The sequence below is a fragment of the Sminthopsis crassicaudata genome, chromosome 1 (genome assembly GCF_048593235.1).
Source record: "Sminthopsis crassicaudata isolate SCR6 chromosome 1, ASM4859323v1, whole genome shotgun sequence".
NCBI classification, from domain to species: domain Eukaryota; kingdom Metazoa; phylum Chordata; class Mammalia; order Dasyuromorphia; family Dasyuridae; genus Sminthopsis; species Sminthopsis crassicaudata.
The window spans coordinates 624,772,695-624,796,719 of NC_133617.1; the positions used below are offsets into that span (position 1 = coordinate 624,772,695).

Here is a 24,025-nt window from a genome sequence, read left to right on the forward strand (position 1 = left end):
TTGATTATTTTCTAACTTGTCTTCATTTTTGACAAATGTATTTTCAATATTTTAGACAATATACAACAGATGCAAACAAGCTGCCAACTCTAGCCCTTCAGAAAATAACAACATAACTGGATCTTACTCTACAGCTGCTCCTGTTACAGGGTAATACTTTTGAATTTAAAATCTAAAAATGGCTTACCCATTTAAAAAAGTATCATGTCATCTAACTTTTTTCATAGTAAAACTTGTTTTTCTCCATAAGGAGAGCTATAGATATGTTTTTTAATTTGAGTGTACCAGGTACTATTTTGGCATTAGATACTTGTCCATTCTTCAATATATTAGTTATTCCGTTACACCTACTGAAACTGAATGTTATAGATTCAAAAGCAGTGGAATGAATACACAATTTCAAAGTGAACCAGAGTATTCTAAACAAATTAATTGAATTTCTAGAAAACTTCCAAATGAAAGAATTTATATATTTTTTAGCCCAAAAATATATATATCTTGCCATATATATCTGTGTATTTTAAAAAGTAGTTTTATTTATTAAAAAGTACCTGAAACTCAATATTTTAAAACTACTACAACATTGTCTCCAGTATTCTGACCATGAGGCTCTTTTAAAAAGTTTATAAGTAATAATTTTCAAAAGCATCATTCCAGAAACTAATATTAAAATAAGGTAGGCACTTCAGGTTGAAACTATATTCTTTTCTAGAACAAAAAGCTTTTTTGTCGTGCTATTTTTACTAAGTTTTCAAACACTATCATTGAATGTGAAGTCAGTGTTTAAAGAAATCACTTAAAGCAAGATTGTGAAATGTTACTGTAATAGAATTTATAGTAGAAAATGAAATTTATGACTTAAGTTGTGAGCAGCTTTTAACTGTTTTGTTGGGGTCCTGGGGGTGGTGTGTGATGGTGTCATTAAACAGAAAACATCCGTGTTTCAAGCCATGGAGCTACATCCCTGATGGAATCATGCCAATTTTCTGGCGTGTTGTATATTGGACATCACAGTTTTTAACATGGTAGGTAACGAATGTTTTTACTTTTGTCTTCTTCCCTCTCCAGTGTTCAATAAGATTTTCCTTTTTAGGATTTAGCCAAATACTAATGGCATGGCAAAAGTTATTTATTAAGTATTTGCGTAGTGTTTTTCAGTTTATTATTTTTGATTTGAGCACAGTGATGATTGTAGCTGCTACTCCATGCTAGGACCCAAATGTGTCTCAGTTTTTCTTTTTGGAGTGCTAAATTATTACTTTGGTGATGTGGGGAACTACCAGTGTATAAATTCCTGCTTATACAGATATGTAATTTAGTTCTTTAACTTAAAGTTTTAATGGAATTACCAAAAGGATAAGAAGTTGAGTCACTTGCTCATGGTCACAAAACTAGTACGTAATCAGAGGTTAAGCTGGAATCCAGATCATCCCAGCTCTAATAGTGGATCTTTATGTATTATACTACATTGCCTCTCCTTATGTGTAGCATTTATTGCTAAAATAGCATTTTATGAGAGGAATTATATTATTTCTAAGGCCCTAAATGTATTGAAATACAGATTAGTATGTAAACATAAGAAAATTACATATCTGCTATTAATTAAAAATATTTTTTAAAAATTGAAACTTGGAATATGTTGAGTGTGTTTTCTCAAAAAAAAACAACAACATTCCATTGGCCAGTATAGTTATGCTATCCCATTATTTTTTGTTGTTGTTGTTGTTGTTCTTGTTCGCATTTAATAATATCTTACTTTTATATGATACTTTGTCATTTTCAATTGATCACATTACACTTGTTTTTATTTAATCTTATTTAGTTTTCAGATATGAGCTGTGAGATAGAAGAAGTCAAAATTAGAAGAGGTCAAAAGCTAGATAGAAATAGAATAGGAAAAATAAGGAAACTGAGATTCAAGAGAAGTTAACTGACTTGCTTAAGGTCACAGAGCTAGTATTGGCAGAGACAAGGGTGCAAAGCCTTCTAGATATGCTCTTAAACTCTTAATTTGAGAATATGATAATTATTTTATTATAGTAACAAACTTAGCCAAAAGATGAAATTAAGTAATGTTGTACTCTTTGATTTTTTTTTTCCCCCTTTTATTTTAGGATCCTGTTACCTTTTATGCAATCATATGCAAGATCAGGAGGATTTTCCATTACTGGAAAGATCAAAACAGCCCTGATTGAGAATGCAATTTATTATGGCACCTATTTGCTGATTTTTGGAGCATTTTTAATTTATGTGGCTGTAAATCCAAATTTGCACTTAGAATGGTAAGAATACCACTTACTAAGAAAAGAAATAAAAGTGTTCTTAGGTTTGTGTTCCTTTTTTGCCCCCAAACTTCCTTGTGTTCTATGCATCAGATAAATACAGATTTCATAGGAAAAAAACATAAAATTGTGCTTTTCAGTGATTTATAAAAGAGAAGTCTACATAGAATATGATGTTAATTTTAAAATATACATTTTATCTTAAAACACATGTTTTTAGATATGCTTTTTAAATTATTAGATTCATTTTCCTGGTTGAAAATTGTTTTTCCTAGTATTCCAGTTTAAGTCCTTAACATTTAAATCACATTAATGTTAATTTACAAATATGCTTTGATGTTATAAAAGTTCTTCAGTCAAATTTGTCCAAAATAGACATGTCCATTCACTTGAAATGATGTTTGGAACCCTCTTGCAGAAGAATTAGAAGAGTTCAAAAGCAAAGGAAGTAAAGACTTTTAAAAATAGGTGACTTTCTCAAGGCGTTTAAAGGGAAGAGAAAGATGGAATAACAACTTGAGATGATAGAATTAAGTGAAAATTTTTGGAGAATGGATGAGATATGATTATAGGCAGTAGGGAAGGAGCTAAGAGACAGGGAGAGATTGAAGATAAAAGAGAGAGTGAGAAATAATAGGAGAAATCTTTAAGATAGGGGAGGAGGTTTGAACAAAGGTGCATGTAGAGAAGTTGGTCTTGATTAAGTATAAGAGCAACCTCTTTATCTGAGAGGGGAGAAAAAAGAAGAGATGGGAAAGATGTCTGAGCAATGGAAAATGAGAAGGGGAGAAGTAAGATCTTATAGCATATAACTTTAAATTTTTTTTTCAATAGAATGTATAGAAAAGTCCTTTGTAGAGAGTGTAAGGTAAGGCTGCTGTTTAAGGCTTGAGTAGAACACGGGGTTTGAAACAGCCAGTTTAGAAAGTGGAATAACAAATGAATTATGGAGTAAAATGATTGCTTTTCTGCATCAAGAGTCCAGTTGAGATCAGGTAACATAAATATGTTTGTTGAATTGCTTTAAAAAAAAGTTTTTTTGAGTTCCAAATTCTCTTCTCTTCAGCCCTTCCCTCACCCATTGAGCTGTGACATGATGAGCAATTTGATACCAATCATATAGTATGAAGTCAAGTAAAATATCTTCTCATATTAGCTTTGTTGCCAAAAATAAAGTGAAAAAATATTGTGTGGATCTCAGACAAATGTTGTTTTTGGTTCAATGTTTAAAAAAATATTTAGAATAATTAGAAAGAGTCTGAAATAAAGAAACAACTTTCTTTTGAAAAGGGGAGCAAGTTCTGTCATAGGTGGTATTCAAACCTATGTTTGAATGGTATTAAAATATATGTTAATTCATTCATCTGTCATAGTCAAGTAGTGAAATTATAGAAATAATTATTTGGTCATTTCTTTTTCTTAGGAATCAGCTTCAAACAATTGGGATAGCTGCTGCCAATACGTGGGGCCTGTTTCTCCTTGTTTTATTGTTGGGGTATGGCTTGGTGGAAATTCCTAGGTCCCATTGGAATGGAGCTAAGAGAGGGTACCTACTTATGAAGACATATTTCAAGGCTGCCAAACTGATGACTGAGAAAGCAGATGCTGAAGAGAATTTAGAGGATATAATGGAAGTAAGTAGAAATTCTTGAATCATAGTAAGCATTTCTGTCTATGAAAACATTGAGAAAATGGCTTTTAATATGCCAGGTTTTTTTTTGTTTTTTTTTTTAAATTTATATTCTGGGGAGTTTAGAATTCTGAAAATTAGGTGGTGGGAAATCCTTCAAGATACCTTGTCCCTGGCCCTCTAGTTGTATGTTCATGTTGGCCACTGAATCTTATCAGACAACACAGCCAATAAATTCTCTCTAGTGGAAAGCTCATCCTTATAATTGAAGAAAATTTAGGTGTAAGAAAAAGGTACAGAAAAAAAAAAGCTCATATCAGATATTTTAAAGATGATTTGTCTAATGCTGTGTAGGTAGATAATCATGAAAATAGTGATATTCATGTAGTGCTTTAAGATTTGCAAAACACACTTCTTTATTTGCTCCTCACAGAAATCTGAAAGAGATCAGATAATTAAGGTAATATATGTCATTGAGTGTTCCAGTCCATATATTTCTTGAAATTTTTTGAACTTCTATTTTTCTTTATTTCAATTAATAGTTTTTTATTTGTATCTTTCCCACCTTCCCCTTCCAAATACTGGGAGACATACATAGTCTGGCAAAACAAATTATATTAGTTATGTCCAAAACTATGTCCAAAATCTACATTTTAAGTCTATCGCCTCTCTTTCGAGAGCATTTTTTCAGCATCTGCTCTCTGGAATTATGGCTGGTTACTGAATAGTAGATCATAGTTCATATATCTTTCCTGGGTGTTTTTATAAATTTATTTTGGTTTACAAATCTTCTTATGTTTTTCTGAAACCATCTTACTCCTCTGCAACTCCTCAAATGTTGCATATTCTCCTTAATTTCCTATTCTTTGCCACTACCAATATATATATATAAAAGTACCTTTCCTCTTTCTTTAATCTCTTTGGGTTATAGGCCTGGTAGTATCACTCACTGGGCCCAAAGAATATGCAGTTCAATGATTTTGGGGGGCAGAATTCCAAATTGTTTTCAAGTATGACTATAGCTCCAACAACAATATGTCAAATGTGTCTGTTTTCCCAGAGCCCCTCCAACATTTTCTCTTTTTTGTTTTCTTTGCCAAGTATTGTTTTAATTTTAATTTTTTTGATTATTTAGTGATTTGAAGCAGTTTTCCTTTGAAAACTGCTTATTTGTATCTTTGGACCTTTTGTTTATTGACAAGTGGCTTTGGTTCTTATAATTTAAATCATACATACCTCATACACACCTTGTAAGTGAGAGCTTTATCAAAGAAACTTTCAGCAAAGAATTTTACCCAGTTAAATAACTCTTTCCCTTTTAATTTTAACTATATTTGTTTTGTTAGTGCAAAATCTTATCAAAATTGCTGGGGGTTTTTCCATGGTGTTATGTCTAATTAATGCTACTTCTTGCATGCAAGTCATAGATAATAATGTGCTGAAGTCTGTTCATATATAGCATTCATTTTTCTGGCTTTATTTTTTCACTTGTAATTTTGCATATTCTCAGATAGGTTTGCATAGTTTGCAAATATTTGGTATTAAGCAAAAATCACTAGTATTAAGCATTAATTCATATTTCTGTAGCGTAAAAGAATTTATGTAGTGCTTTCCTTGGATTTTAAACGGAATGGATTTAATTTCGTTTAATTTGGCAGTGAACTGCTAAGGTTAGGGAGTTTTAGTGAACTTTATACTCAGAATCAGCAAATAGGAAAGTTAATGCCCTGGTAAGTTTCATTGACATAAGACATAATGTGAAGAGATGATGGAGGTGATAGTTTCATTGAGTTCAAAGATTCAATTAAAAGTGAAGTCATAGATATGTAGTTCAGTTAGCCAGTTTTTCTTGATGAGACCTCTAGTGAGGGTGGCAGATTCTATGTCTTTCTTAATGTAGCCTGATTCCATTAGCTTTCTTGTCTGTCATGTAATACTGCTAACATGACAGTATTTATCTTGCAATCTACATTAAAAAAAAAATTTATGGACTAATTGTAGGGGCTAGTGATCTTCTATCTTATACTTGCAAAGATGATTTCTTGAATCTAAGTGTAAGATTTTACATAACATTTTAAAATTTCATCTTTTTAAGATTTGATCCAGTGTTCCAGCCCATCAAGACTTTTTTTGGGGGGAGGGGGTATGGAAAGGGGAGAAGGTACTTCCCAGCATCATCCAATATGTTAATTATTCCTCCCAACTTTGTGCTATCTGAAAATTTGGTAAGAATGCCTATTATGCCTCTATCCCTCTATCTAATAATGTAAGTCTCACAGAACAAAGCATAGATCTCACTATGATTCTTTAATCTATGGGGAACTTCTGGAGACCAACATTGAACAGTTCATTATACACTTGGATCTGGTCATTTTAGCTAGTTCTTCATTCACCTGATTGGTATATATAAGCCACATCTTTCCTCTTAAAAAAAAAAAAAAAAAAAAGGCAAGAATAGCATAAGACACTATCAAATACCTTGTGTAGATGTAAGTAAAAGTATCTTTTTGATTTACTGGTCTCAGCATCTTGTGGAAGGAATTGAACCCAAGTCTAGAATGACTTGTTCTTGATGAAGCCATGCTGCTTTTTGTTAATATCACTTCCTTTTCTAGTTAATCACTAATTATCTCTCAACTATTTTCTAGAATTTTTCCAGGAATCCATGTCAGGCAATCTGATCTTTATTCTTCTGGAACTCTGTGGTTGGTCATTATACTAATAAGATTTCAGCATAATAATATTGTGTCATATTTGTATACTATGTAATATAACCACTCTCTCGGATTCCCATTCTTTGCAACCTCAAAAAAAGCTACATATATATTTTTAAAATATCCTTAGAATTTGTTTTATTTGGGGCTAATCCCTCCCTTAATCTATCCTTCTTCTACTTGTTCCTCACCTTTTCTCTCCTTTGCTATTTCTCTTTTGAGTAAACTATTTCTATTTTCAACTCTGTGTGTGTGTGTGTTTAAGTTTGTTCCTTCTTTTAACTAGTTCAGATGAGCATGAGATCCAAGTATCAGCTGCTTCCTCCAACTCACTCTTCCTTGTTTGTATAGATGTCCACTTGTGCCACTCTGATTATATGAGACAATTTTTCCCTAACCTTCTTTCCCCTATTGCCCCATGTGTTCCTTTCCTTCTCTTACCATTCTTTTCTTAAGATCAAAGCACAGCGAGTGGAGCCAAGATAAAGGCAGGGACTCACCTGAACTCTTCCCCCAAGCCTCTCCAAATTCTTTTAAATAATGACTAAACAATTTTAGAGCATCAGAACCCACAAATTTCAATATCAGAGTGGAATAATTTTCCAGCTTAAGACAACTTAGAAGGTCAGCAGGAAAGGTCTGTTGCACCAGGGTGGGAGTCTAGTGCAGTCCTAGTGTAAGCTGCACCAGCCAGCCCTAGTTCTAGTAAATCAGAACAGTTATTGGGGCCTCTGAATCAGTGGCACCATTGGTGATTTCCAAACCTCTCATGATTGAGACACCAAAGACAACTTGGAAGGGCAGCAGGAAAGATTTGTCTTGTTAGGGTGAAAGGGCCCTGGAAAACCAGCAAACCAGGAGGAAGCTTTGGGAGCCACTAAATCGGCATTGGCAACAATGGCAGCAGCAGAGGTGGTGGCAGCAGTACTGGTAGTAGTGGTGGTAGCAGCACTTTCCAGAAGTCTTAGCCCATAGATGGTAAGATGGTCAAACTGGTTAGAAGGAGGTCTCTACTTGCAGTGAGAAAGGATTCTGTTGCATTAGCACACTAGAACCACAGTGGAGCAGAAAACCTTCTCACAGTTCCAGGGCTGATAAAAGGGCTTGTGGTGACTCAAATACACTTCTTGGATCATGGCATCTTGGAAAAATTGAAAACAGGTCGCTAGAAGGATCTCTGAGAACAACTGCACAAACTCTTGAGGATTGGGACATTATGCCCTCCACCCTGGAAGCAGTGCCCTACTTTAACAAATAGTTAAAAGTCAAATAATAGGCTGGGACAATGAGCAAATAACAGAAAAGGATTCTGACCATAGAAAGTTACTATGGTGACAAGAAAGATCAAAATACACTCAGAAGAAGATAAAAAAGTCAAAGCTCCTATATCCAAAGCTTCCAAGAAAAATAAGAATTGGTCTTCTCAGGGCATGGAAATGCCCAAAAGTGATTTTGAATATCAAGTAAGAAAGGTAGAGAAGAAATTGGGAAGAGAAATGAGAATGATGCAAAAGGAAATACAAAAAGCTAATGTGGAGAAGAATGATTTAAAAAGCAAAATTGGCCAAATGGGAAAGGGAAGTACAAAAGCTCACTGAGGAAAATAATTTCTTAAAAATTAAATCTGAGCAAATGGAAGTTGATGCGAAATCAAGAAACAATAAAACAAAACCAAAAGGATGAAAAAATAGAAAACAGTGTTTAACAGTCTCATTGGAAAAACAACTCAGCAAGATGATCAAGTGTGATGGACTTGACTCTTTTGAACAATAAACTGATTCAGGCCAATTCCAATAGACTTGTGATGCAGAGAGGCATCTGTATTCAGAGAAAGGAAGACTGGATGTAGATTACAACGTAGTGTGTTCTCCTTTATTGTGCTTGCTTGTTTTTTTCTTTCTCATTTTCTCCCCTTTTTATCTGATTTTTCTTGTGCAGAATAATAAACCTGGAAATACATTTAGAAGAATTGCACATGTTTAAACCTATATTTGGATTACTTGCTGTCTGGGGGAAGGAGGGAGGGACAAAAATTTAGAACACAGGGTTTTGCAAGGGTGACTTTTGAAAATTATCCTTGCATGTATTTTGAAAAATAAAGAGCTATTATATATATACATTTTTAAAAACTGAGCTAGAAAATAGATCCTGGAGAAATACCTTAAAAATTATTGGTCTGCTTGAAAGCCATGATAAAAAAAAAAAAAGCCAGGGTCAGCTAGGTGTGCAGTGGATAGAGCACCAGCCTTGAATTCAGGAGGACCTGAGTTCAAATATGGTCTCAGACACTTAACACTTCCTAGCTGTGTGACCCTGGGCAAGTCACTTAACCCCAGCCTCGGGGGGGGGGGGGGAAGCCAACCTAGACATCATCTTTCAAGAAATTATCAAGAAAAACTGTCCTGATATTTTAGAACTAGAGGGTAAAATAGAAATTGAAAAAAACCTATCAATCACCTCTTGCAAGAGATCCCAAGATCACAAGGAATATTATAGTCAAATCCTGGGACTCCTAGGTCAAGGAGAAAATATTGCAAGCATCCAGAAAGAAACAATTCAAGTATAGTGGAATCACAGTCAGGATAACGCAAGATTTAGCAGCTTCTACCTTAAAGGATTGGAGTGCTTATAATATGATATTCCAAAGAGCAAAGGAGCTAGGATCACTTGCCCAATAAAACTGAGTGTAATCCTTTAGGGGGAAAGGTGGATATTCAGTAAAATAGAGATCTTTCAAACATCTATATTAAGATCAGAATTGAATAGAAAATTTGATTTTCAAGTATAGGACTCAGGAGAAGCATAAGGAGATGCTCATCAATTGGGGAATAGCTGAATAAATTATGGTTTGTGATTATGATGGAATACTTTATTCTCTGGGAAATGATGAGCTGTATGCGCTCAGAAAAACCTGGAAATTCCTCTATGAACTCAAGCAAAGTGAAATGTACTATGTAAAAATTAGTAGCAATGTTGTGGATCATCACTTGGAAATGACCTTGCTGTTCTCAGCAATACAGTGATTTAAAACTACTCTGAAGGACTTAAATTGAAAAGTGCTATCCATCCCCAGAGAAAGAACTAATTGTGTCTGAAGACAGATTAAAGCATACCTTTTTATTTTTTTTTAATTTTATTTTCCTTGAGGAGTTTTTTTTTTTTTTTTTTGGTAGGGAGCTCTTTGTTTACTTTTGCAATATGACTTTTATGGAAATGTTCCGCATAACTTTGCATATGCCTTCTCATTGGGTTCTTGTGGCGGAAGGGAGAGAATCTGGAACTTAGAAGTTTTAAAAATAAATGTAAAAAATTTGTTTTACATGTAACTAAGGAAAATAAGATTAATTTTTAAAAATTAGAGTATAATAGAACTCTTAGATCTTATCTAATTGGACTCCCCTTATCACCTGCTAACTTTTCACTAGTGGCTTCCAAAGGGTTCTGATAAAGAGCAAAACCATGATTATTGCCTTACCCTAATCTGAATTTTGCAAATTCCTACTCTGTGTTTGAATCTGAGCAATAATAGATAGTGCTAAAACTACAAAAACTTTCCACACAAATAAAGTCAGATCTAACCAATTGGAAAAGTATTAAGTGCTCTTGGATAGGTCAACCAAATATAATAAAGATGACAATACTGCCTAAACTAATCTATTTATTTAGTGGTATCAGATTCCCAAAGAACTAGTTTAATGACCTAAAAAAATTAACAACAAAATTCATCTAGAAGAACAAAAGGTCAAGACTTTCAGGGGAACTAATGAAAAAAAAAATCAAATGAAGGTGGCCTAGCTGTACCATATCTAAATCTAGCAGCAGTCACCAAAACCATTTGGTATTGGCTAAGAAATAGACTAGTTGATCAGTGGAATAGGTTAGGTTCAAAGGACAAAATCATCAATAACCTTAATAATCTAGTGTTTGACATATCCAAAGACCCCAGCTTTTGGGATAAGAATTCACTGTTTGACAAAAAGTACTGGGAAAATTGGAAATTAGCATGGCAGAGACTAGGCATTGACCTATACTTAATACTGTACACCAAGATAGGTTAAAATGGGTTCATAATCTAGGCATAAAGAATGAGATTATAAATAAATTAGAAGAGCATGTATAGTTTACCTCTCAGACCTGTGGAGGAGGAAGGAATTTGTGACCAAAGAAGAACTAGAGATCATTATTGATCACAAAATACAAAAACTTGATTATATCAAATTGAAAAGCTTTTATATAAATAAAACTAATGCAGACAAGATTAGAGGGTGCGAAGGTCTGGTCTAGCTCCTCTTGTCAGGATAAGCAAAAGTCCTTGCCCCACGTGTGGACGCCAATTGTGACGAGCTGTCGTCTCCAGAAGCTGCTGGATCGCTCTCTGGGAAGAGATCTGCTGTGTCTACTCAAATCTCTCAGACAGATTCTTCTTCCTGTAGCGAACCGTTGTCTCCAGGCAGTTGCTGTTAACTCTTGTCCAAAGAAGTGACTTCCCTTCCTGCAGAGAGCCCCGTCAAGCCTGATGCAATTCAGAGTCTTCTTCTTTCTCTGAGAGTCCTCTCTTTTATTCTCCCAGAGAATGGGCGTGGGATAATGCAAGGGCTTCTGGGAAGAACCACCCCAGCCAATGAGCTTGCCCCCTCTATCAAGTCAACCTGAGTTCTCACCTTGTAATTGTCCAGAAAACCTCAGTTCTCACTTAGTAATCCTAACAAGAGGGGAAACAATAAACTGGGAAAACAGTCAAAGGTTCTGATAAAAGCCTCATTTCCAAAATATATAGAGAATTGAATCTAATATATAAGAAATCAAGCCATTCTCCAATTGATAAATGGTCAAAGGATATGAACAGACAATTTTCAGATGAAGAAATTGGAACTATTTTAGCCATATGAAAAGATTCTCCAAATCATTATTAATCAGAGAAATGCAAATTAAGACAACTCTGAGATATCACTACACACCTGTGAGATTGGCTAAGATGACAGGAACAAATAATGATGAATGCTGGAGGGGATATGGGAAAACTGGGACACTGATACATTGTTGGTGGAACTGTGAATACATCCAGCCATTCTGGGGAGCAATTTGGAACTATGCTCAAAGAGTTATCAAACTGTGCATACTCTTTGATCCAGCAATGTTACTACTGGGCTTATATCCCAAAGAAATCTTAAAGAAGGGAAAGGGACCTGTACATGCAAAAATGTTTGTGGCAGCCCTCTTTGTAGTGCCCAGAAACTGGAAACTGAGTGTATGCCCATCAGTTAGAGAATGGCTGAATAAATTGTGGTATATGAATGTTATGGAATATTATTGTTCTATAAGAAATGACCAGCAGGATGATTTTAGAAAGGCCTGGAGAGACTTACACGAACTGATACTGAGTAAAGTGAGTGGGACCAGGAGATCATTATATATTTCAACAATAATGCTATATGATGATCAAATCTTATGAATGTGGCTCTCTTCAACACTAAGATGAACCAAATCAATTCCATTTGTTCAATAATGAGTAGAACCAGCTACACGCAGTGAAAGAACTCTGGGAAATGAATATGAACCACTATATAGCATTTCTAAAACCTCTGTTTTTGTCCGCCTGCATTTTTTATTTCCTTCACAAGTTAATTATACATTATTTCAAAGTCCAATTCTTCTTGTGCAGCAGAATAACTGTATGGATATGTATACATATATTGTATTTAACATATACTTTAACATATAAAACATGTATTGGTCTGCCTGCCATCTGGGGGAGCGAGTTGGGGGAAGGAGAGGAAAAATTGGAACAAAAGGTTTTGCAATTGTTAATGCTGAAAAATTACCCATGCATATATCTTGTAAATAAAAAGCTATAATAAAAAAAATAGATGCTGCTGGATTCCACCTCATTAGCCAACTGGAAATTTCTTTTTGTTCAGAGTAGCATAATTGTAGGTTTCCCCTGAGATTTCTGACTTTGGTATTTTTCTGTAGGATGGGCCAAATTCTAGAAAGGAGAAGCTAACCTAGTATGAGCTTAGGTTCTAAACTTCATCACCATTGTTACTTTCAACTTCTAAACTAATTCCTTTTGTTTGTATACCACCCCATGCTCCATTACTTGGGAACACCATCCCTGAATCCCCTTCCATTTTGCCCTAGAACTGCATACTAAGCAGCAAAGCTGCCAGTTGGCACCTATCTCCATTACAGTCACCTGATATGGGTCTGGAGTCCTCTTTTGCCCCAGTTTATCGCCTTGAAAACTGGAGTGCTTAATGCACCTGTGTCCTTGGTACAATACTCTACAGTGTGTGTAGACCTTCCTCTCTGTCTCCCTGTGACTACCTGTGCTAAAGAAAGGACTAATTGATTCTTTCTGGATTTCTCCATCCAGATTTAGTCTGATGCATGTTTTAAATTTGTTAGCAAGAATTTCCAGAGGGGGAACCTTCTACACTGTTTGCTGTTTTGCTCTGTCCCTTCAGTGACCTCTCAGAGTTCATTGACTGATGCATCAGGATCATCTACCAATTCTTTTAGTAATTTGGGGTATATAATTCGTTTAGTCTTTATGACTTGATTTATTCAAGGCAGGTTGGTTGTAGGCTCTTACTTTGAGTATCAACTCTTTTATTACTTGGTCTTACTTACTACTTATTTCTTTTTAGTCCAAAGGTCTTGCTTGACAGAAAGCTAAAACAAGACAAGAATTGACAGCAGTGTGCTCGCTTTCTTTAACCATTTACTTTGAGCTTCTATTTTTTCTTTAAATTAGCTAACAAATACTTTGTTGTCTTAAACTTTCTTCAACAACCTTGGATTTTTAAACACTTGACGTTCTCTTGAATGAATTTTTCTATACTTTGGTAGAGTTCTTATTCTCTTCATGATTATACTTTGGTAGAGTTCTTATTCTCTTCATGATTATTCCCTATTTTCATCTTCTGTACCGGTCTTTTTGAAATCTAAGTTGTTGAAAATTGAATGTAGCAAAATTATAATGATACAGAGAAGAAATATGAAAAGGCACCTATTTCTGAAGTTGAGAGGATTGTGGATACTTCATGAAGTGTTATATTTTCTTGATATATTGGTTAGTTTAGCTGAATCACTTTCTCTTCTCCTTTCTCCCCCCCAATCTTTTTTTTTTTTAATTCATTGTTACAAAAGATGGCTCTACTAGAAAATAAGGGGAGATGGAAATAATGGAAAATGTAGATGATGGCATGGCATGATAATAGACCTCTGCAACCAGCTACTAGGGAAGCTCATAGAGTCTTGAAGAACTGAGAAGAGAATATAATCCAGACATGGATTATGAGTTTGAGTTTGTATAGTTAGGACAAATATGAAATTTCAAATGCAGGAAACAATATATTCAATTTTTTAAAAACATAAAATATGTAAAGCATACTAATGTAGAAGAAATGAGACTGGAATAGAAATTTGGCTACATGTCACAAAGGGCCTTAATCACCAAGCTATGGTAGTTTCTGATGGAGAGTAGAAGAGTACTCAGGAAATTTTGAGAAGTGATCAGGTCAGATCAGGGCCTTAGGAAGATTATTTTGATTGTTGTATGAAGAATGACTTAAAAAGAGAAGATACTTCTTTGCTATTTTTTAAAGAAATCTCATTGCAAAGCCTGTTGGACAATGGAAAAAAAAAATAATGGGATTGTGTAGGCTATAACATTTTAGGAGTGATGACTACACCTGGCCAGATATGGAGGTAAACTCATTCATGTAATAAAAACAAGAGAGAGCAGATAGATATCTCATTTGGCGCATGTGAAATATTAAAATAAAGAGACTTCCAGTATGTTGGATAGATCTGTTAATGTACCTCTGTAGTAAGATAGATATAGTTTGTAGTCTATACCAGTAAATGTAGTGAGAATGGATACCTGTAAATCATGGAATCCTAAAAACATTCAACTTTTATATTGTTTATGTTTGCATATCTACCAGAGTATGCTTATAATGAGAAATCAGTATCTTATAAAGTTTTTTAGATACATGTATAATTCATAGTTGAAGACTAGAAGATGTAATTTATTTGAAACAACATACAAGAAATATTTGACTACTCTATGTGCCAGATATGAAGGTGTACAAGACACAGAAAGGGAGGTATGTAATACATACAAGAAGTGAAATACATATAAGATGTGTACTACATACAAGTGTCAATAGAGATCATTGTTTTATAGATATGCACCAGGAATGCAAAGAAACAGGGATCATTTTCAACTATGGTGCCTAGGGAAGATATGGAAAGCTACTATTTCAGCTGTGTTTTGAAAGATGAGTTAGGATGAGGATAGAAGCAATACACAGAGGAAATGGCTTAAGCATGGCTGAAGTGGATTCTTGTTATGAAGTAGTGGGAACTGAGACTAGAAGAGTAGATAAGGTTTTAAGATTAGACAAAAGACTATAGAGTAAGATATTAGAATCAGGACTAAACTAGGATGTTTATGGTAGGGATAAAAAAGACAATACTGATTCCAGAAGTATTGTAGACTTCCAGTCCAGTTTCTTTCTAGAACAAGAATTCCCTTTTAAAATGTACCTGGTTAGTTCTCATATGATTCATGCTTAAACACTTCCAGTGGCAAAGAGAGCATTGCCTTGTAAGGTAGCCTTTTCCTTTTCTTTTCTTTTCTTTTTTTTTTTCTTTTTTTGGATGACTCAAACAGAAATGTGTCTTGGTACTGTATTGTGGATTACCTTCTAGATATTAATAAACCTAATGCCTTCTTTCTCTCTCCTTTTGGAGGAAGTTTGAGATGGGAAGGGAGACTAGGATTTTGGCATTAAAAACATTCTTTTTAATACATTTAATTTTTTTAAATAACAAAAATTTGTTTTAGTCACTTCCCATTTACCACTCCCCCCCACCCCTCGCCATAGGGAAAAAACTACAATAAATTAGCATAGGCTTTGCACAACAAATTCTCCTAAGCCAAGTAGAGAGGTAAAATATAGATGAGTATATGAAGGCAGCTTTCATGTTTTCTTTTCAATCTTAAATGTTTCAATTCCCTAACTTAATATATCATATGATAATGGCATATTTTGAAACTTCCTGACCATCCTCTGGACACATAATTTTCTGTTGTCATTCTTAAAATATAGTAACTGCAGTGGTTGTTTACCTAACATGACATTTGTTTATTTCTTTTCTTATTACAGATACCATCATCAGTTTGCATTAACTTTTTGGTAGCTATATTGCTGAGCTGATTGGCTTTAGAGTTGAAAATTACCTTATAACTCAATTTGGAACAAACTCTCCATTTTATAGATGAAGAGATTCAGATAAATTTACTCAAAATTCTATAGGCAATACACCTTGGACTTGGATTAATGCTCTTTCTATTATCTCAACTCCTAAAAAGCTTAATTTTGACTTAAACCCTATGCATTTTTCATCTGAGTTGTAATTAAGCTGTCTTGTTTTCTATCTTCAATTTTTGCAATTGAATTTTTTTATTTTAAGTATAGAACGATGATCAAAACAAAAAAAAAATTTTTTGGTGGGGAGGGTGGGTTGAACTTTTTTGTAAAATCCATAAGAACAGCAATAGGAATGTGGCATGGTATATCTACATTAGTGGCGTATCTCAGTAAAGTGAGAGAGTTCACTTTTATTTTCTATTAAGTCACATCTTGTTAAGATCTAGCCATTAGAGGTCCTTTGGATTCTAATTCTTTCAGTGTATTTATTCTCCCTCCTATAGTCAGCATGTGGGCCTGAATTAGGGTGGCTGCTGCTGATGTGGTATAATCAACAAGGCTTGTTAATTGTTTAGATGTGTAAGCCAAACGTACAGGAAGAACCAAAGATAACTGAGCTAATGAGATTGCCAAAAGAGGTATAAAAGTTCATAGGAAAGAATGTGTTTTCAAGATGGAATTCAGTTTTGATCAAGATGGTTTTGAGGTGCCATCAGGGATCCAAGTAAAGCTATCCAATATGAAAATTTGATATTGGAGCTCTGAAGAACATTTGTAGATGGAAATACAGATTTGAATGGACTCTGCATAAAAATGGTACTTGAAGCATGGGAACCAGTGAGATCATGGAGGAAGATGAAATAAAGGACAAGATACTAACACTTACATAAATAATAATTTTTAAAAGGGTGAGAAAAAGTTGAGAAGCCAGCAAAAGATTCAGAAAATGAGTGATTACAGTCATGGGAAGAGAACTAGAAGGTGCATTGGCCAGGAAGTTAAGGGAGAGAAGAATATTAAGAATAAAAAAGTTGGTGCACTGCCCTGTTTGTAGAATCCTCAGAAGATGGAGGTGGGGAAGGGTTGGATTTAATAAGGGGTTTTGGAGGTAACTGTTTCAGTAGACTGCTGGGGTTTGATAACTAGATTACAAGAAATTTTGAGATAATATAAGCAACAAGTATAAGCTGCTCTTTAAATTTTATTTTTTTATAATTTTCAAACTTTTTCCTCTCTCCCATTCCCCCGCCTTCTTACCCCTTGGGGAAATAAAAACATATACATAAACCTTGTAACAAAGATCCAAGGGAATAAAAACACATACATAAACCTTGTAACCAAGATCCAAGGGTATTGTTATGCTAGTAAGGATCTCCTTATTAGGATAGATGATATATATTTTTCATGGTCCTAGTTAACTTAGTTTCATGATATTTTCTAGGATAGAAAGTGGTAATAAAAATTAATTGAAGATTGGAGAGAGAGGGCAAGTGGGCAAGGAATTTAAGAGTGAAAGGACATTCTGGAAGTAGGTGATTATAGAATTGAGGCTTTATAAAGCAGAAAATGAGGGAGGAGCAGAGTTCATAGATTAGTATAATAGTGAGCAAACTGGTGAGTAGGAGAAAGAAAATTTTAGAATGAGAGAGATGGAAGGGCAAGAAATTGAAATTTCCCTAACAGTACAGGATTTTGGAAAAGTTTCAAATGATATCAATATACTGGACATGATGATCCTGATGAATCAGTGAGTTAGAATATAGCTAGAGCTCATTGAAGTTGAGGAAATTATGCTTTGTATTAGGAAGTTCTACCTTCTGAAGCATAGCTCTTGCTAATTTTCCATTTCTACAAACATGCTGGTATAAACAAGAATTTTAAACAAGATTGTATTATTTTGGAAGACAGCTGAATAAATTTGTCTTGTGGCTTATGAAGTGGTCTCTAGCTTTTATAGCTTTCCAGACATGAAAAATAGGTTAACAAAGAGTAGAGTGTCCTGTTATCAAGAAATGCGATCATAAATTTTCTTAGTTGCTTGGTGGAAGTAGTTCATACTGTTTACCAAGCAAAATTATCAGTTATCCATTAACGCTAAAATACAGAAGTATTTTATTTCCTATGCTGAAACAAACTGATCTTTCAAAACTTCTCCAGACAGTTTTGAAAAGTCTTGTTAGTGAGATGTTTGCATTTTAGTGCATGGACTTTATTTTTATTGTTCAGATTAAAGAAATATATTTTTGAAATATTCTTAGACATCTTTTGGATATTTGAAGTTACCCAATAATATAATGGAAGGGTTTTTACTGCATTAGGGAACCCAGTTCAAAATTGAGAATGGAGGCGGTTCAAATGTTCCCTGAAAATGTTGTGGCCTTTTTTTATTGTATATTTGTCTTTGTGTTCTAGTTGTGGCAATTACAAACTTTTGTAAGCTTTTGCTTGATCATGATATGGAAGATGATGAAAATAAAATATGAAGGTATAAAAGGCTTGCCTATTAAAAAAAATCTTGTTGGTTTTCATTTTTGGTCTCTTTTTAATCAATAATGATATTCAGTAAAAGGAACTTTTTCTATTGTATTATAAAAAGCTGATGCAAACTTAGGCTTCAAAACAGTGTCCAAAATAAGCATAGTAATTAAAAAAACTAAGAAATTTTAACCTGAGAAGTAACTTGCACATATATAAGCTATGTTTTATCTGCCTTTGAAGTTTAACCTACTATTCTAAAGAAATTGAAATATTTGGATTTTTATTGTTTTATAGGAGGTTCGAAAAGTGAATGAAAGCATCAAGTATAACCACCCTTTGAGGAAATGTGTTGATACAATATTAAAAAAGGTAATTAAATGATTATCATAACAGTTTTATTTATTTTCTTTCTTAATGATATATATTTTAAGATTCTTCATAACTCTTGGAAGTAGTCATAATTTTTCCATGATATTTCAAAAATTTGTTTTTAATGCCATGATTGTGATTTTAGATAGCCAATCTTAACCATAGGTTACTAGAAAACATAAAAAATATTCTTTTTCTTTTAATAATTTTGGAAAGAATTTCACTTACTTGAATTTCTTTTTAGTTGTTTCCACATGAAATTGTTTTATTTTGTTATAATATGCTTTATACAAAACAGTTTCACATTATTGTTGTAAGTAATAAAGGGCATGCCATAACCAAAGTGATAATGTATCCTGCTACATGTGAGTAGCAATTGTTTCTTGTGTTCCCACAATACTCTTACATACAGTTAAAATACCTCTTCTCTTTAAAAAAAAAAAAAAAAAAAAAGCCTCTGATTAGTATTTGATTTCTCAAATTCCCCTTTGTCATCTCATATTGTTTGTAGAAGCATATAGCATGAAATAAATGAAAAAGTAATAAATTGTACTGTGATGCTTCAGTATTGTGAGCAGGTATATCTAGGTATTTCTAAAAATTGAATTATCTGCTCCAGTGTATTTATTTAGGAATATCCTCCCTTTTTCCCTCCATGTTCTAAGCTCTCGGTCTTGCTACTTATACAGTTATGTTGACTTTGGTAAAGGTGAAAGATTATAACATGGCTTAACTCTAGCCATTTTCTTTTTTATAAGTATCTTAAGTATTTCTGTCAGTTCTGTTGAGTACATCTCCATGGTTACTTAAATCGATGGATTAATTGATCTTCTACATTACTCTACTATTGTTTGAAATGAACCATTTAGAGGTAGCACACCTTGGATGCTCATGATTAAATAATCAATGTGTTAGATTTGTTCATATGCCTAAATTTTAATTATTGATGAGTTCATCATGTGCCTATTTTGTAGAATCCTAACATTAGCTTTGTTAATAAGGATTTTTAAAATCTCCAAACTTTGAAACATGTATAAGGTCATAATTGTGGTATTAAACCCATATTTGAATGGGGGGAAATATTCTGCGTGTTGAATATAGTGGGATTTTTAAAAATAATAACAATTTTACCAGTTTTTTAAACTTTAAAACTCTTTACATGCATTTAGAAATGTGTTTGTCATTCTTCTCACCTCTGTCTTTTTACACTTTCTTAGAAGTGTTTTGTGATTCTTTTACACTGGCTTATGTGTTCTTCTGTTGACCATCTCTGGACAGCTCCATCTCTGGCTATACTTCATCCCTGGAACACTTGGTCTCATCAATTACCTTTTAGTTTTTTTCTCTTCCTTCAAGATTCAGTTAAAATCCCACCTTCTATGGGAGGCCATTCCCAGTCCTTGTATTCATTCTGATTGATTATACCTTAGACATCCCACAGTAGCCACTTCTTGATTCCTCCCTAGTTCCTGTTTTATTGATCTACATTTTGAGGCCATCTCCTTTTATCCTCTCTTGCCCACCAAAACTTCTTTACATCTCTATTTCTATGCTCTGCTTTGTTTCAACTGTAGGGGAAGAGGCTGCCAAGAGACATCCCAGAATCTAAGCTCTTCATTTTTCCTTCAGGCATATGCCTGTTATTACCCCTTATTTTTCATCTTCATTCACTTCTTATTTGTTCATTCTTTCCCTATTTTGTTATTTCCCCAGTGTATAGATATGCTTATCTTCCTTAAAAAATCTTCCACAAAGCCTGCAAACCTTCACTGTTTTTCCATATGTCTCTTTCATTATTAATATTAGATTTGGAGTTGTAGAAGCTGGTTCTAATCTGCTCTATCTCTATGTCTCTGAGCTTGTTACTTTGACCCCTTTGGACTCCAATGTGCTTACTGGTAAAATGAAAGGGGTTGGCCTGGGTGACCTTGGAGTTCCCTTCAACTCTAAATCTATGGTCTTGTGATCTTGGACAGTCTTTCATAGTCATTGTTCTACTTCCATACCCTTTTCATTCTTTCTTCAGATTCTGCTGTTCTAAAGGACAGGCTTCTTTCAGAGGTCAACAGTGGCCTCTCGATTACTAAAGTTCATGCCTTTTTCTTTATCCTCATCTAGCTTGACTTTTTTTTTTTTTCTGTAGAATTTGACAAGAAAAATTCTCAAACTATGCATACCCTTTGACCCAGCAGTGCTACTACTGGGCTTATATCCCAAAAAAATACTAAAGGGAAAGGGACCTGTATGTGCCAAAATGTTTGTGGCAGCCCTTTTTGTAATGGCTAGAAACTGGAAAATGAATGGATGTCCATCAATTGGAGAATGGTTGGATAAAACTATGGTATATGAATGTTATGGAATATTATTGTTCTGTAAGAAATGACCAACAGGATGAATACAGAGAGGCTTGGAGAGACTTACATCAACTGATGCTGAGTGAAACGAGCAGAACTAAGAGATCATTATACACTTCAACAATGATACTGTATGAGGATGTATTCTGATGGAAATGGATATCTTCAACATAGAGAAGAGCTAATCCAATTCCAGTTGATGAATGATAGACAGAATCAGCTACACCCAGAGAAGGAACACTGGGAAATGAGTGTAAACTGTTAGCATTTTTTTGTTTCTCTCCCCAGGTTATTTTTTACCTTCCAAATTCAATTCTTTGCAACAATAACAACAACAACAAAATTTGGTTCTGCACATATATATTGTACCTAGGATATACTATAAGATATTTAATATATATAGGAATGCCTGCCATCTAGGGGACGGGGTGGAGGGAAGGAGGGGAAAATTTGGAACAGAAGGGAGTACAAGGCATAATGTTGTAAAAATGCTATAATTATAAAATTAATAAAAACAAATAAATAAATAAATAAAATGAAACTATTGGCTTTGGGACCATAATGTCAGTTCTGCCTACTTCAAGGTATCATATAATAGGGATTAAACTTTTTTTCCTGTTTTTCTTTTATGTTTATTTTCACCCATGCACCAAAGAATAAAACTGAATACATTGCCACTTCTTTAAAAAAAAAAAAAAAAAAATTTGACAAGGCATTTCTCCTATCTAACTTCTCTACCTCCCTTCCTTTTTCCCCTCTTTTCCTCTCTCCATTCCTCCCTTCCTTTCTTCTTTCCTATTTTACTTCCTTTCTTTCTTCATTCTCTTCCCTTCCCTCTGTCCACTTAGGGCATCATACCCTTACCTGTGGGTTCTCTGCTCAAATAAATGTAAATTTTATTCACTAAAACTTTCCAAAATATCTTGAATTTTTTGGATTAGATTTCTTTTTGGGTTTTTGATTTTGTTTTTTTGAGAGGCAGTTGGGGTTTTAAGTGACTTGTGCAGGATCATACAACTAGTAAGTGTTAAGTATCTGAAGCCAAATTTGAACTCGGCTTCCCTTGACTCCAGAGTCAGTGCTTTTCCACTGCATCATCTAGCTGCCCTCTCCTTATCTAACTTCTACCTTTTGGCTTCCCTTTGCTGATTCCTTGCCCTTTTCTAAACTCCTATTATAGGTTCTATATAGGTTTTTGTCCTAAGTTGTCTTCTCTGTTCACTGTCTCCCCTAGGAATCTTGTCTATTCCCATGGTGGTTATTTACTTCTCTACAGACAGCTCTCAAATCTATATATAGATCTAAATTGTCTCTGAATTCCAGCCCCAGATCTCTGACATCAGAGACAGGATCTCTGCCCAACTGTTCAATTGACACTTTGAATTCAAGATGCCCCTACTACTTTTCATCTCCCTTCCCCCTAGATTTTCAACATTCAGGTTCAAACTATCACTCATTTTTCATTCTTTTTTCCTCTTCCAATCATTTGCCAAGAGCTGCTGATTCTACCTCAACAACTTGCTCATGTTAAGTTCTTTTTTTCTACTCATACTGCCATAACTCTGATTCAGCTACTTATCCCTCTTTCAGCTTTTTATAATATCTTCATTCTTTCCTTTGCATTCATTTTAATTCACAGATCTATCTAGCCTAATACATTTAAACCCAGCTTTTAGAATATATTTTGACACCCGTCTGTCTTTTTAGCCCTTTTTTAATATTCCTCATATTTACTCAGTGTTTCCAATTAGACTATTTACTTTTTTTTGTCCATTACCTCTTGCTTCTATTTAGTTGTATAAAACTTCCACATACTTGAAATGCATTCTCTTCTTATTTCATAATCTATCTCTTTGTCTAAGACATACTGCAGGTGACTATCTTCCATGAAACCTCCCTGATTCTCCTCTTTCCCTCACTAGCTAAAAGTGTTCATTCCAGATTTTCTTTGTCTTGAATATTTCTCCTTTGTCCCCATTCTTTCCGCCTTGTCTTTTATACTTTGTGTTCTATTTGTCAGATCTTTCAATAGTAGAATAAATGGGGAACTTGAAAGCAGAAGCTGATACTTACTTTTTCAATATATCCTCCATACTTAGCATAGTGTTTGATACAAAATAAGTGTATAATAAAAGTTTATTGTTATTGAATTGAATCCAAAATACCAATCACAAAAAAAAGTTTTTAAAAAGTTAACTATGATGAAAACTGGGGATGTTTTCATTAAGTTGAAAAACTTATTTTCTGTATGTTTAAAAGCACTTAATATTTTAAAATATATGTATACATTTATATATCTTCCTAATAGTGTCCTACAGAATACCAAGAAAAAATGGGCAGAAACATGGATGACTATGAAGACTTCGATGAAAAACATAATACTTACCCAAGTGAAAAAAGTTTGGTTAAACTTCATAAACAGGTAAAAGAAATTATTTTAACTATTTCATTTATTAAAGATTCTAGCTATTGCCCACAAATGTAGAATTTTTAGTTAAGTGGGATTCATAAGCTTGATTAGATTATGCTCTTGTCTTTTGTACATTTCACCGGTTATATATTATTCTGCAAGATTTACTTAGATGCCATCTGCATTCTATCTTCAAACAAGATCATTTATTTTATAACCTTTGTAACAATTTTTGTATTAAACATTTCACATCATTAAAGTGCCTTAGGTTTAACTGGTTACTCTATGTTCTCTTACCCTAGGTCATTTATTCAGTTCAGAGACACCGTCGTACACAAGTACAGTGGAGAATTCTTTTGGAACAAGCATTTTATCTTGAAGATGTGGCAAAAAATGAAACCAGTGCTACCCGCCAGTTTGTTCATACTTTTCAACCACAAGAGCCAGAAAACAGATTTATCCAGTATTTCTACAGTCCAACAATTGGTATGTGCTAAACTATAAATTTCTAAGTTAACCAATATTAACTCCCTTTTTTCCTGTTCTTATATATTTATTATTCTC

General features: G+C 34.0%; 1 protein-coding gene across 2 annotated transcripts in view; it reads left to right on the plus strand.

Moving 5' to 3' along the window:
- The window catches only part of LMBRD2 (LMBR1 domain containing 2), a 79,494-nt gene that overhangs the window by 31,804 nt on the left and 23,665 nt on the right, over positions 1-24,025 (plus strand). For both annotated transcript variants that reach the window (XM_074282654.1, XM_074282655.1), the window contains exons 3-9: positions 56-150; positions 930-1,025; positions 2,115-2,282; positions 3,706-3,916; positions 18,623-18,697; positions 23,360-23,473; positions 23,764-23,947. In XM_074282654.1, coding sequence (XP_074138755.1) covers positions 56-150; positions 930-1,025; positions 2,115-2,282; positions 3,706-3,916; positions 18,623-18,697; positions 23,360-23,473; positions 23,764-23,947 — 943 coding nt within the window. The remainder of the gene's footprint in view (positions 1-55; positions 151-929; positions 1,026-2,114; positions 2,283-3,705; positions 3,917-18,622; positions 18,698-23,359; positions 23,474-23,763; positions 23,948-24,025) is intronic.